The sequence below is a fragment of the Aedes albopictus genome, chromosome 3 (genome assembly GCF_035046485.1).
Source record: "Aedes albopictus strain Foshan chromosome 3, AalbF5, whole genome shotgun sequence".
NCBI classification, from domain to species: domain Eukaryota; kingdom Metazoa; phylum Arthropoda; class Insecta; order Diptera; family Culicidae; genus Aedes; species Aedes albopictus.
The window spans coordinates 91,712,515-91,728,261 of NC_085138.1; the positions used below are offsets into that span (position 1 = coordinate 91,712,515).

Sequence of the window (15,747 nt, forward strand, 5' to 3'; positions counted from 1 at the left end):
TCAGATTTCCCTTACCAAAAGATATATGAGAGTATCTGATACTTTCTAATTGATACATCGACATCAAAACATGAACAGTTAAACAAGGACTAACATTCATTTCACACATTCTAATTTATGATGAGCTAAATGATGTAAATCGAAAGAGCAGAATTTTCACGCGTTCAGTACGGACAAGCCTGGTAGACGAAACGATTGGTTCGGTGAGGACTGCATGCTGAGCGATTTAAAAAGAGAAGAACGCAATGCAAGCGGTAATACTGCAGCATGGAACCCGGCGGAATGTGGAACGATACAAACAGAAGCAGAAACAACAGACCCATCTCTTTTGGAAACAAAACGCCGCCAGTAAGAAGCAGAGTACGAGTAAATGGAACAGCTAAGCCGCCGTACTCAAGAAACACGGAAGCTCTTCCAGCAACTCAACAAATTCCGCAACGGCTTCGTGTCATGCGCCAAAATATGCAGGGATAAGGACGGGAGACTCTTGACGAATGGAAGTGAGGTTATCAAAAGGTGGAAGCAGTACTTCGATGAGGATTCGAAAGACATGGAAGCGCAGACATGGAAGATAAAGGCAGCATGAGAAAAGACTACGTCAGTGCAACAAGTTACATCAACCAGATAACTCCCACGTTAGGGAAATTAGTGATGCTATCCAGCAGTCCAAGAACAATAAAGCAGTTCAAACGGATGATATCGAAGCTGAACTCATCGACATGGACGGACCTGTATACACCGGTTAATAGTTTGAAATTGCTAGGTCGAACAGCTCATCACATTTCGGCGATCACAATCTCGACCTTTTGTCATAGGTTCACAAAAAACTCATTAATTTATTCACGGGATGGGAATGTGTGTGCATTAATTTAGTGGACATCGTTTCACTATTTCACTTTTATTGTAAAGAAACTCTCAGACATGCTCTCTACTAATAATGTTCTCCGTTGATCCATTTTGATGATGTTCAGTCTTTTGCTCTTCAACGAGTGCACCTCGATTTGGATTTGGTTTATGCACTGTAACGATAAAACGACAAAAAAGTCATATTATTCTAGATTCATATGGTGTTTGTAGATTTTCATCAATCATGCTGTAGGATCTATGCTGAAACAGTCATAATGTTTCATACATTTTAATCGAAGTTCAGGGTCTATCGATAAACATATTTTTCAAAATATCTCCAGTTATTATTTCCTTGCTACAAACGTTGTACTTACATTTTCCCAGCAGAAGCTTCTCCAATCCAACGATGGGAGATTCAAACGCCAGACACCACAGTATCGATACCGTGATCGTAAGGCCAAAGTCACCCCAGAAGTTATGCACTGCCACGATATCGGAAAAGTAGCCCGTACTTCTGAGTGTCCCCAGCAGCATCGTCTGCACCGGCAGGTGCAACAGGTAGATACTGTATGACAATCTGCCCAGTGGCTGCCATATCGGCTGGCTTAGAAAGGTGTTGATCGGGCCTCCGTACCCGTTGACACAGGCGAACACGATCCACGCTAGACAGCAGGCCCACACTATTCGATTGGTGGCTTCGTAGATGGCGTCCACTATCACTGGATGATCTGCGTATGTGTCTGGCTGCTGCAAGGGATAGTCTCCCAGAAGAATGGTCAACATGATGGCCAGAGAGATGATCCATCCGGAGATGATGATGGGTTTGGAAAGTCGTACTATTCGATGTTTGGTATGATGCATGACGTATCCCAAGATCACCCCAATCAGCCATGCTCCAATTCGTATATGAGTAGGGTAGTATACGAGTACTTGTCGGTTTTTGTCAGGTGATTGCTGACCACTATCTACGAACGCTAAACGTAAGTTGTTAACTAGGAACGCCGCTATAACGCATCCCATGGACAGAAGGATGAGTGCCGCAATGGCGTAGAGTATTTTTCGACCCCACCTCCAGAGGGGATAGATTAGCAGCGGTGACAGAACAAAAAGCTGCATATCCACGGATAGATACCAAGAGTGACCCATGCAGATCTCTGTTGGATTTACGTAGTTTTGAAGATAGAGTAAAGCAGACCACCAGTACTTATGGCAAGCGTCCTCCATAATTACTACCGTAGTTTTCCACATGGGACCAGAACCACCATACTTTAGCAAGGTGGAAGAAAGCAGTATGAGCGCTGCCAGCGCTGGAGTCAAACGCAGATATCGGTGTAAATACATCACTGGGAGGTTAAGCTTCCGGCTTTTGTCCAGCTCTTTGAGAAGACTCCAACAGACGAGCAATCCACTGAGTAGGAAAAATGAATCCACCGAAACTGCTCCACCCACTACGAGCATGCTGTGATATGATTTGATCCACTGGAAAGAAGCGTGTATTAAAACCAAAGTTTAGACTCATAATTGAGCTTGAGTACACTTACATTGAATATATCCGTTTTGTTAACCAATGGACTTAACATTGTCATCATATAGTTGTGGCAGAACACAATCCAAACCATGGAGATGACCCGGATTCCATTCAGACAATCGATTTGATTAGATTTGGCCTGACCGTTGGACTGTTGTTCAGTTATTCTGAACAGCTTGACTCCGTTCGAGTAGATCGAGAACATGGCCCAGTTTGGGTGCGGTCGTCGTGAGCTGAGCAACATGACCACTTCGTATGCGGTGCTGAACAGTAGCAGAGCGGCCACTATGCCGAAGATAACGCTGAAATAATCAAATCACACCTCTACTCAAACCACTTGAATTGAAAGAAGCTTTTTTGCAATTTCTCATCGTAATAGGCTGTTTTACCTCACGCAAATCTGACAGGAAAAGGCCTACTTTCCCACACCAAATTAACAGTGCTGTAATGGTTCATTACAGCACTGATTTGCGTTGCGTAATGAACCATTACAGCACTGTTTTCAGTTTTGATCAACTTCTTGATGCTTTCTGGACGCAGTTTTGAAAATTTGTGACAACTGCACAGTAAAACCTGCTATGATCAGATTTTCTTAAACATGGCTATGAGCATCAGTATGCAGTTTGATGAAAAAATTTGTAAAAACTATCCTCAAGCGGTAATTTATGAACTTGCAAAAAACGTTGTACGCAACTCGGTGCAGAACTCGATTTTTACAGCACTCGTCGTAATTATCCAACTCGGCAAGCCTCGTTGGATAAATGTACGACTCGTGCTGTAAAAATCGTCATTCTGCACCTTGTTGCGTAAACTACTATTAATACACCAGACTTACATTGCCACTACCTCTTTAGCTCCCACATTCGGTACGGAAGCTTCACACGTGAAGCTTATCTTCGGTAGACTCGCCAATCCCGGGAGAGAGCCGTTGAATATAGAGTTCAGTTGACTGGCTTCGCACGTAGCTGGGAAGCAGGTTCCCAATTGAAGCGCAAAGCCGTTGTTACTAGAAGCAGAGATAATCTAGGTTATATATCCGTGGAATCATCTACGATTAACAGCTCAAATTACCCACTATTCGAAGGAAATTGTCGACCAGTCTGGAGAGCGCTCAAATTCAGCGGGATCGTCATCTGGCAGTATCGACCGGTGATTCGGCCGACTGTTTCGTTTCCCGTTGCATGATCCACTTTGCGGCATTCGTCGTAGTTACCGAAATCCATTGTATTACCCAGGAAAATTCCGGCCGGTAGTTTGGACCATGCATCTAGCACTGAAAATGGAGTAAGGGTATGGGTTTTAAACATGCACTCACGCGCTAGTTGTGATCTGAAAGTCGCGGGAAAGTTCTTTTTCGTCTTCTTATAGTAACGTCCTCACTGGGACGAATCCCGTTTTTTTCAGCTTAAGCATTTCCACAGTTATAAACTCAAACTGCAAAAAAAATGTAAATATTTAAAGTTGCAAAATGATCTTTTAAGCTAAAAACCCATCATGTCAAAATTGAGAGGCCCAGAATCAAAGGGGTGTAAGTGACCATTTTGTCGATTTTGAGCTGAGCATATCATAAAATTCTTCAGATTTCACGCTTTCAGGAACTTTTTTAAGATTGTTTCTACGATGATTGGAAAAATTACAATAAATCAGAAAAAGTGGGTTGATGTTTGAAACTCCATACACTGCAAATTTTGTTTCCTGGTATTCAGCAAACTTTGCTGATTTTTGTTGTGCTGATTTCATTCAGCAATGCGATTTTACTGAATATCAGCAAATATTTTTCAACTTGCTGAATCATCCAGCAATTTTGACAGTTGATCAGCAACGTTGTGCTGAAATTCAGCAAAATTTTTGCTGAAATTCAGCAATTTATTTTGCCCCCACTCGCAAAACAGTCCCATATGAATAGGAAACCCAGCAAAGATGGGACTGTTATGCGAGTGGCGGCAGTAAAGTTCTCAAAAATTGTATTGACCAAAAATGAACATCTTGACCATATTAATGAGATCCCAAAGCTGTCGTTCCTAGAGCTGACATTCCGGGAAATGTTATTCCGGTTTATCCATTACAGATCAACCTCAATCATCAACTTTGCCATAGATGAAAGTTTTCTATGTGATTTGATTCTCGAGACACAGTAGTTTACAATTTCTAATACTCAGTAGTGGCATCTATCCAATAAACCTAGAATTAATTAGTTTGTTTTCGGATTGCTTTTGACGTTCTGGTCAACTAGGGGCGGGACAGTTCTAATATTGATTAGCGATATTAGCGGTATTAGGAAATATTAATCCCAGAGCCGAACCATATTTGAACAAAGTAAGCCACGCCGATTGAACTGAATTGACGGGATAACAACAGAAAGAAATGACAGAATGATCGTTGTGCTTCATCGCAATAATGTGGTATGAAATAAATCAGCACTAGAAAGCGGAAATCGATCCAACGTTGTTCTAGTATTTTGCTTCTCATATGTACCAAGAGAACCAACTTGGGGCATATCGCCGGCGCATCGGTGCCCAAATTGGCTGTCACGACCCCCTAGCCTCTAGTCACCTCGCATTTCGTAGATAAATTGAAGTGCCTGCGATTGGGACGCTATGCGCTGGCACACATGATCATCAAACTGTAGTGTTACTCAGGCTTATTCTGCGCGGCGTGTGAGGTGAGACGAGTCGAATGAGGTGACAAAAGTCGACTCGCCCCATTTGATTTACATTAGTCGTCTCACGTCACGTGAGACGAAACCGTCCGTCTCACCTCACACGCCGCGAAGAATAAGCCTGACTATCCGTACGTACATACATCTTTTACGCAAAAGTTTTTTGTTATCTATGTGTCCGGACCGTTTGATCTGAAGATCTGATGTAAAATTGAAGTCACATAACCGGAGAATACTCCTATATTAAATTAGCTTGACTCAAAAGCCTAGACCTGCTAGCAGTGATAACGCACTAGCTTACACTCACATTATTTATTGAACATCCAAGTTTGCAATCGCCAGTATAAAACGTTATTCTATGAGTATTTTAATGGACCCTTTTTTTCGAAGTTCTCAAGCACTGCCACGGAAATTCAAAAATCGGGTCCCGATGATGTAGGTTGAAGCTTCAAGAATATTTTCAAAGCTAAAATAATCAATAGAAATTAATGTTTTAGTCGAACAAATTGTAGAAAAAAACATGAAACCGTATTTGCACCTCACGTCTTTGTGACAGTTGGTTGTTGCATGAAAAGTCATGACATACTTCCGAAAAAATATTTCGATGAACGATGAAGATTAGGACATTAATATTTATTAGGCAGTATTAGAGTCGGTATTAGAAGCTGTCCCGCCCCTAGTTTTCCACTGTGGGTGCTCAGGACTGAAAGCGGGTCAACTATGCCGAAGGCAAAAATCTGAATAAAATTTGACCCAGTGGCGTAGCCAGAAATTGTCTCTGGGAGGGGTTTTCAACGGTCAATGATACCTTTTTTGATTTGCCACTTACATTTTGTAAACAGTAATGAGCAATTGTATTCGTAGTTTGAAAATAGCGGCGCAGCCGAAAAATTTTTTCATCGCAAAGCGCTTTATACTGAAAATTTGTTCCAAAATTTTTGGCTCTGGGGGGGGGGTTAACTCTAAACCCCTCTCCCTGTGGCTACGCCAGTGCTAAGACCCATTAGCTTTAACCAGCGGGCAAATGTAGAATGACAAAAATGAAATTCTTTTATGCGGTCTGATTCTCAAGATACAGACATTTAGAATTTCGTAGACAAACTAGCGCCACCTATCGGATAAATCTAGAATCAGCTAGATTATTATCGAATAGTTAATGTGAAGAATTAGCTGTAGTTATAAATCACGAATAGAAAACAAATAAAAAACTTTTCTGAAGACGAAATCCTTATCGAGATTCTCGAGATACAGCAGAGCGATTCCAAGCAACAGCATCAAAATTAAGGATTTTTTTAATTCATGATTTTCTATTGAACTGAAACTTTGCACTGTTTTTCAGTTCCATCTAAATCGCCATTTTCGATATCAAATTTTTATGTTGAATCGCGACTAACTTTTCAAAAGGGTGTATGTGAAAATGGTTCAAAAATATTCAAAAATCTGCACAGCAAAAATGGTTCGTCGGATTGCTATGAATTTTTCAGCAAAGTTAAATAACTAAATGGTGATTCCTAAGAAAATATACACTGTGAAAAAAAAATCTTTTTTAACATGAAAAAATATAATTGTTGTCACAAAAACTCAACTAACTCAAAACCCTATATTTTTACCAACGTGTTTTTTTCGGGAAGGCGGTCCATTGTATAAGCAATCTATCATAAATTTGGTGATGGTGAACTAATAAACAGAAAAGTTATAACATTTCAAACATTTCACAATTTTCTCATTTGGTATTTTTTTTCTGTGTAAATTATTGCGGCCGGAAATCGCACTGCTGATTTTATTGTTAATGGCCTTGCGTGAGTTGAACAATTTATTTTAATTATGTATTATGTATATTATATGTACAGTAATGTTTCGATTTTATCACGCCCTCCGCGCATCAGTCGTTTATTCATTAATTTGCTGTTATGTTCGAGGACAAGTGTTTTCCCTCTTCTTCAAGATTCATGTAGAAAGAGTTTTTTTGCAACGTTAAAAATATTAAAAATGCGTATAGAATTTATAGAATATTTCAAAATATTTTTGAAAAGGCGCGTAATTAAATTGTCTAAATAGATATCGCAGATGGTATGGTGGCATGACTCTCTGCACTTGGCACCTCTGGCAATTTCTCAGTTGTTGTCGTTTTCGAACTTCCTGCACCCTGCTTTACCGATGATATACAGATTGCTCGTTTGCCAAAGTTCAGACGACAGGACGTCCAAATGCGTAATTTTGTATTCTACTATGTGGACATTTGGGCATAACCAGTCGCTTTCAGTTTATCTATGTTGCTTTCGGTGAGATTTCGTAATTCTTTTGAACATTTTATTTCCATCAAACGTCCTACAATAGAGCGTTGAGTTGTAGACCGTTGAGAAAGCGACTACTCATGTTGTTCGTTGGATTATAATAAACAAAATCACTTAGTTTTAACTAACTGGTTTGGTGTCGTTTGCTTGGCTGAAGAAAAATTTTGCTGTAAAATCTTTAATAGCGGTAGTATTTTTTTTTTGCTTTTTCGTGAGCATTGTCATGGTATGTACACAGACAAACAAACGTAACACTGGCGAAATTTTCATTGACCATGCCTTTAACGGTCATTTTAAATCTTGGTTGTGGCTTTCATAACCAGAAGCGCGCACATCGTTTTTCTTGCGTTTGACGTTTCACACTAGCACCTTCTGTTGATGATATTGCACAACGCAGTATTTCGTGGAACATTTCCACCAGGTGGTGGTAGTGTGAACTGGACGATGGATTTTCGTCTGTTTGTCTGTGGTATGTGCTTCTCATGCATTTGTTGTTGTTGAAGTTACTCGCTTCCTTCCGATCATAAAGTCTGTTCTCTAAGAGATATTTTTTGCTGATAAACTAGACGTATACGTACATTTAAAACTTTTATTTTACAGCTTTTGTCTAAAAAATAAGGTTTCTTCCATGATTCTTATTACCAACAGGTTTTCAACACTATTAAGAGATTTTTCAACCAGCCACGTTCTATAAAAAGTATGACACTATCAATATTTTTGATCACAACACTGGATCGCGTCTAAGTTTCTAATAGATGCTATAGTAATTATGAATCAAATAAAAATATCATGAAAACAACTTGTTAAATTCATGCGGTAGCCTTTACAATAAAATGAGCATCAAACTAAAATTCGCGAAATAATTCACGCAGTAAATAATTCTTTTTGTAACTAAATGTAAAAATTGTGAAATGTTTGAAAAGTTATAACTTTTTTGCTTATTAGTTTACCATCACCAAATTTTTTATGGTAGATTGCTAATACAATGGACCGTTTCCCCAAAAAAATACGTTGGTAAAAAGAAAGGGTTTTGAGATATTTGAGTTTTTGTGACAAAAATCATATTTTTTTAATGTAAAAAAAAAGTATTTTTACCGTGTTTATTTTCTTGGGAACCACCATTAAGTAATCTAACTTTGCTGAAAAATCATAACAACCGAACAATCCGTTTTTGCTGTACAGATTTTATACTATTTTTGAACCATTTTTGCATACACCCTTTTGAAAAGTTAGTCGTGACTGAATATGAGGATTTGATGTAAACAAATGGCGATTTAGATAATATTGAAAAACTGTGCAAGGTTTCAGATATTTTTGAAATGGTCGCTCAGGATCGACTAACATGACTCCGTGGAAGTCCTCAGCAGATTAAAATTTCTCGGAGTCACTAGCGCCGCCTAGCAGATATATTCAGAGCCACTTCGTCTGCAGGCATCTAAGAAACTGAAACAAGGAATCACGTCGGAACGGACCGATTGCACTCCGATAGGATCATACCGCCAAAAAAACGACAAGGAAATTGATACGAGAATTTCAAATGATCTGCCGGTTATCCAGAAAGGTCGTAACATCCTTAAACGCGAGCGGAACCATTGCCATCCGTACATTTATGCTTTGAACCAGAAACTGCCACTGTTGGGAATTCATTCTGAGAATGCATCCAGGAATGCCTTCCGGAGATTCCTCAAGGAATTCCGCAACCTCTCCAAAGAATTCTCATCCAGAAAATTCCTCCTGTAGGATGTTCTTTCAGTAATTCAATTCAGCGAGTTTACCAAAAACTCATTCCGAGAACTCCTCTAGGAGTATCCTCCGAAAAGTGTCACAGGAATTCCTTTAAGGGATTCCTCCTGGGGTTTCTTATGGGGGTTTGCTTCCGGGGACTCCTCCAAGAATTCCTTTTGAACATACATACATCCAGGATGTTGTGGGGTTACTCCAGAAATTAATTACAGAGAATTTACCAGAAATTCGTTTCCGGTGATTCCGCGTTAAATGCTTCGAAACGCTCTTAAACAAGTTACCTCCGAAAAGTCCGGAGGTTCCTACAGAAGTTTCTTCCGAAATTTCAAACCGGTATCACCTAAAGAATTTCTCCAGAAATTGCGCCAAAAATTCCTTCAGGAGCTTCACCGTGAAAATCTCCGGGAATTCTTCCCTGAAATTCTCCTAGAATTTCTCCGGGAGTTCTTCCAAGAAAATCTCCAGGAATATTATAAAGAAATTCCCCCTGAAGTTCCTCCGCGAATTCCTCCAAAAGTTCCTGCAGGAGTTTTTACAAGAATTCCTCCGAGACTTCCTTCGGGAAAATTTCCAGGAATTTCTGCAGGAATTCTCCCAGGAAGTTCCTCAAAAATTTCCTCCTGGAGTGCCTCCAAAAATTCCTACAGGAATTGTTTAGGAAATTTCTTCAGGAATTCTCCCAGTAAGTTCCTTTGGAATTACCACTGAGAATTCCTCAGGGAGGTACTCCAGGAATCCTTCCAGTAGTTCCTCGAAGAATTCTTCCAGAAGTTCCTCCAGAAATTTTTCCAGGATGTTCCTCCCGGACTCCTCAGAAAGTTCCTGCAGGGGTTCCTCCGGAAATTTCTCCGAATTTTCCTCCAGGAGCTCCTACGGAAGTTTCTCCGTGATTTCCTTCAGAAAATCTTTCGGGAATTCCTGCAAAATTTCCTCTAGGAGTTCCTTCGAAAATTCCTCCGGGAGTTCCCCCAGGAATTCCTCCGAAAGTTCCTCCAAGAATTCTCCCTGGAAATTTCTGTGGAAGTTTCTTCGGGAATTGCCCCAAAAGTTCCTCCAGAAGTTCTTCAAGGAATACCTGTAGGAGTCCCTCCGAGAGTGCCCCCAGGCATTCTTCCAGGATGTTCCTCCGATAGTTTCCGAGAGGAACTCCTGGAGGAACTCTGGGAGGAATTCTACAGGAATTTCCTGAGAAAATTTCCTGGAGGAATTTCCGGAGGAATTCCCAGAGGAATTCCCGGAGGAATTCCTAGAGGAATTTCCGGAGGAATTCTTAGAGGAATTTCCGAAGTAATTCCTAGAGGAATTTCTCCAGGAATTCTGGAGAAACTTCAAGAGGAACTTCTGGAGGAATTGCTAGAGGAGTTTCCAGAGGAATTTCCAGAGGAATTCCAGGAGGAATTTCTGGAGGAATTCCTAGACGAATTTCTGGAGAAATTACTAGAGGAATTTTCGGATGAATTCCTTGAGGAATTTCCGGGAGAATTCCTAGAGGAATTTCTGGAGGAATTCCTTGATGAATTCTGGAAAGTTCTGGAGTTGGAACTTTCTCACCAAATCAGCAGCTCAGCCTCCAATTCAGGATTCACCTTGGGATTCACGTAATGGACCCCAAAACACGTCCCAAAACGACCGCATATTCTTCACTCCGGTAGTTTATACGGACACTTCAATTGCACCGACATCAGTGCTACTAATGCAGGAGCCCGGAACCACTAACACACTTTTGCACACGCGAACAGGCACTGGATTTTTAGGATTGGATCACGATTTTATAGAATCGAAATGAAATTACATTAAATTTGACGCAAACTAAATCTTCCAAAAGGCCGTTACAAAATCTAAAACGAGAGCCGATATGCAAACGTCAGATGCAGCGAAAACACGTCCGTACGCCATCACAGCTTGCTACGATCCTCACCTCTGAACCTTCCTGAAATCCCGAAAAACTCTCCCTTCCTAGACCCCCAGGAAAGCTTGGAGAATATTATCAAATTCTTCTGAAAACCCCTAAAGCACTCATGAACTTCTATTAGACTCTCATAAGACCCCTTTAATACTCTGAAACTCTGAAACTCACTGTAAAACATTCTGAAATGCCCCAAAATGAAATGCACTGGAAATACCTAAAGTCCTAAACTCCCTTAAAATTTCTAAATCCAACTGAAAGACCTTGAAAAGTTTCAAAACCTCACAGACCCCTGGAAAAGTTCTAAAATTCCTCTGAAACCTCTTGAAGCCCTGGAATCCGCCGAAACCTCCAAAAAACGCCTTTAAACGTCTTAAACCTCTCGTTGACTCCCGGCTACCTCCCCAAACCCCTCAGGAACTTCCTGAATCCCTTAAACCCCCCTTAACCTGTAACCCACTAAAACATCTTAAAATGCTTTGTCGAGATAAGCTCTCCTGAAACACCGAGTAACCTTCTGAAATGCCTTGAATTTTTACAGGATTTTCATCTAAAGGCTTCTTATTTTTTGAAAATTTGATCGAAATTCCCTATAAAATCTCAGCAAAAAAATCCTCACAAATCTCACATAATTTCCTTCAAGAATATTGAGAGAATTTAATCCCATGTCTCTCCAAGTTTGTTTCTGGTACTTTATCCAAAATTTCATCGATCATCTTTTGATTTATCTGTTGATTGAAAATTGTCCAGCATAATTTTCTAAAGTAATTTGTCGAAATCGAATTTTCAGGAACATTTTATCTTGGATGATTTTTTCGTGGGATTTCCTTCGAGCCTAGTGCCGGAATATATGGACCTAAGAGAGCAGAAACTTATTCCGATATTTGTGGAAGAGTTGCTAGAAAACCGATTGTTGAATTTCATTGAGCCGTTTTTTTTTTCTATTTCACTCAAACATACACGAATAAAAAATCCTTCAGAACCTTCTGGGTCCTATTTATGCAACGAGTTGCAAAAAGATGATTTTTTCAACACAAGTCGTATATTTATCCAACAAGGCTTGCCCATCGGCTATATGGGTGTACCACACAGCTACGAAGCTCTTTCATATTTTTTTCATCATCTTGTTCGACAGGTCTTGCTAAAATTAATTGGCACCTGATCCACTGAACCTGGGATATAGACTAGCAATTTGAATAGTTTCTAATCGAACAGGCTGATTGAAGACCTACTGATGCTGCACGAACATCATTATTGTAAACATCACCACTCTTCACATTCACTGTTTTCCACTTGGGGTTTCAATTTTCTGGGGAACGTTACCCTTGACGTTATCTAACACAATAAGCGACACCGAACGTCGTTCACCCGCTCCCAAACTTACTCTGCAAAGCCCAGAACTGCGGCCCTTGTACGATGCTTTGCTGCAAAGTGAGCAACTGCAGTTCACATTGCGATAGATTACCGGAACCACCATCAATCAGTTGTGAAAAGTTGTCCAAAAATGCGCCCGGAATGCTATCAATCAAATTCGGAAAACCATCCGTCTCGAATGACCCTTGCGCCACAGCGGGGTCACAAAACGTGACACCCACCACAGTCACTGCAATTACTAGTACGGTAGTCATTGGCGAGTTTGGCACATTTCACTATCCAGCCGTATATTTAGTATGAATCCGAATCACAATGTTCTAGCGTCAGCCACTTGTGATGAACTGTCGAACCCGACCGAGCTCGGTTGAGATTATGTACGCGTGATAATGAATGGGCGACTACCGGATAACTAAATATTACAAACGCCAAGAACACTACAATGAAAGTTGGTGATAGATATCTGAAACTTGTGATGTGACGCATCCCGTACACACGAGCGAGAGTGCACTCATCATCCCCGATGATGGGTGGCCAATCGAAATGGATTGTTTGTTCCTCGATAGTGGCGACGACGCTGCAAAACTACAAACAAAACGTTGGTGAGTAACGTGAATATTGTAAGTATTTCTGATCCAACAATTTTGCAATTAAAGTGCAATCAAAAACAATCGGCCTTCGTTTCAAGGGTAGTTCACCCCTGATTCAACGAGGGGTACTTATTGATTGTAGTTCTATTGCCCTTTTGGCGGTGGTGTTATGTGATTCATGCTTGCTTACTTTGTAGACTACAATTCGCTCCGTTGAATCTACGCCGAATGAAGAATCTTTCTGCACAGGACTCGGTTTTGGATTAATTGTTCCAGCTATCCTGGGTGTTAAGGGCGCTTAGATCCTATCCAACAGCAAACGACCAGTGTGTGCTGAGTTCTGCCTGTCACGAAGTTACCGGCCGTAACGGTGTATAGGAGCCATGTGTCCAAAAGATATCCATGTGTAAATTACCGCATGTAATTAATATTTTTCTTTAGTCCTGAGCACCCAGGGTTGAATTGAAAAATCTTCATCCTGGACGATTGCTCGCCATCGCCTTGAGCTGTGACCAGGTCTGTCGACTTGCTTGACTTCTTTTTGGAGGCTGCGACGCCATGAACATCTGGGTCTACCTCTGCTGCGATGTAGTGTTCTGGGTTCTAATCTAACGCTTGCTTACAGATTTCATTTACGCGCTTGCATAGAGTGTGGCCGACCCACCTCCACTTTCGCTCCCGAATTTCTGTCGCTATCGGCTTTTGATGACATCGACGATGGAGCTACACGTTAGAGATCCAATTGTGAGGCCACCATTTTGCTACCAAGATATTGGAAGCTTTCAACATTCTCCATCGCTTGCCCGGCTACCATGAAGCTGGAAGGGTTGACCGTGTTTACATCCATTGATTTGGTCTTGTTGACGTTGATGGTAAGACCTGCCGCCGAGGAGCAATCAGCAAGATCATCGAGCTTGCTCTGCATATTAAATAGAGCGCCCCGTTGAGCTAAGAGAGCAACGTAATCAGCCAGTTTGAAGTCATTTAGGTGCTTCATAGTAATGGGCTGCCACAGCAACCCACGATTTGGTTCACGGTCAATCGCACCAACCAGGATCTCGTCGATTTCGATGAGGAACAGTAGCGGTGATAGTATACATCCTTGCCTCACTCCAGCAACGACCCGGATGACGGTCGAAAACTTTTTCGTAATCAATGAACACCAGGTAGAGAGACTCTTGAAATTCATTGATTTGCTCCAGAGAGATACGGAGCGTGACAATATCGTCCGGCATGGAATCCTGCTTGCTGCCGTCGGAGAGTTGCGTTAACCCTCAGAACCCCAGGACATTTTTTTTTTATTTTTAATCGGCTGATGCTCAGGGTCTTTAAAATATAAAAATAAGCGGTTTTCACTATGATCGATGGGAAGAGTTGTACTTCATGCAAGGGTAGTTGTCGAACCGGAAGTCCATGCTTGAACCTGATTTTGCACCGGAAATAAGTGTTCCCTGGTTCTATGCTTGGCGATATGTTCTACAGCTGCCTTTAGGCTACTTTTTCAATAATTAGCTGTTAATTCTCGGTAGATCAATCAAGGTGGAATCTAAATCAGGCCTTAAATTTCTCAGCGAAGCGTGCTTTAACAAATTGGAATCAATTTTGTAAATTGGGACAGAAACCGATAAACGCCTAAAAGTATGCAATGATCTAGTAATAATTCGTTGGCTAAAAGTATGACCCGTGTTTGAATTTTAGGTGGATTAATCACATGAGTGATACTTTTAAAAGAAGGGCTCAAATATACGAAACAAATTCTTCATAGACACCAAACTTCTAAAATCATCTTTTCAGGTGCAAAATGATTATGATCACGAAATTGGGTCTTAGGGAGTCCTACCGGAAGTACACTCCTGGGACCAAGTTTCAGATGCATCTCATGTCAGAAAGCAGCATCAGCATTGTGTTCTTGCGTTGGCCTACCATTTCAAATTGTTAAATATTTCAGAATTATTATAAAATACCAGATTCATAGACTCCCCTAAACATTGCCCCAGGGAACACTTATTTCCGGTTCAAAAACAGGTTCAAACATGGACTTCCGGTTTGACAACTTCTCTTACATGAAGTACAACTCTTCCCATCGATCGTAGTGAAAACCGCTTGTTTTTATATTTTACAGATCCTGAGTATCAGACGATTATAAAAAAGAAGTTTGTCCTGGGTCTTTGAGGGTTAATCTTCTCCTGTATCCGGTTTAGGATCACTTTGTAGAGGACTTTGAGAACGACACACAGTATGCCTCTCCATTTATCGCATACAGTCTGGTCACCCTTTTTTGGGTACGTTTACTAAGACGCCTTGCATCCAGTCGGCCGGAAATGTCGCGGTTTCCCATATGTTGCAGAATAATTGATGCAGTAGTTGTGCGGATACTACGGGGTCAGCTGATATGCGGATACTACAGGTCTTAGCTGATATACGATCGACCGCTGGGGCTCTGTAGGATTTCATGCTACGAATGACTGTTTCTATCTCCTGCACTGATGGAGCTTCGGTGTTGACACGGGTAATGCGTCGAACCCATGGCGGATCATGCTGAGGTGTTGGTGGCATTTCCAAGGTCTCCGAAATGCTCGAACCAGCGTTTCAGTTGGTCATTCGGGTCGGTCAATTCCTGTCCAAACCTGTCTTTCACGTTCATCGTAGAATTCATCTTAGCTACACAAAGGCGACGTGAGACATCGTAGAGGAGCCGAATGTCGCCGGTATTTGGGCTTCTTCGTTTTCGTCGGTTAGGGAGTCCACCCACGCTCTTTTATTCTGGCTACAGGAGCGATTCAGTTCCTTCTCGTTAGTCGAATTGCCCT

The 15,747-nt window shown here is 41.1% G+C and overlaps 1 protein-coding gene across 1 annotated transcript; it reads right to left on the minus strand.

The window, feature by feature from the left end:
* Positions 1-882: 882 nt before the first annotated feature.
* Positions 883-12,763, minus strand: LOC109415352 (nose resistant to fluoxetine protein 6-like). The gene is made up of 6 exons (XM_029873302.2): positions 12,361-12,763; positions 3,446-3,647; positions 3,210-3,380; positions 2,388-2,676; positions 1,221-2,325; positions 883-1,019 (listed from the first exon to the last, which is right to left on the minus strand). The coding sequence occupies exons 1-6, from the start codon at positions 12,602-12,604 to the stop codon at positions 916-918; spliced, it is 2,115 nt and encodes a 704-aa protein (XP_029729162.1). The 5' UTR covers positions 12,605-12,763; the 3' UTR covers positions 883-915.
* Positions 12,764-15,747: the final 2,984 nt, after the last annotated feature.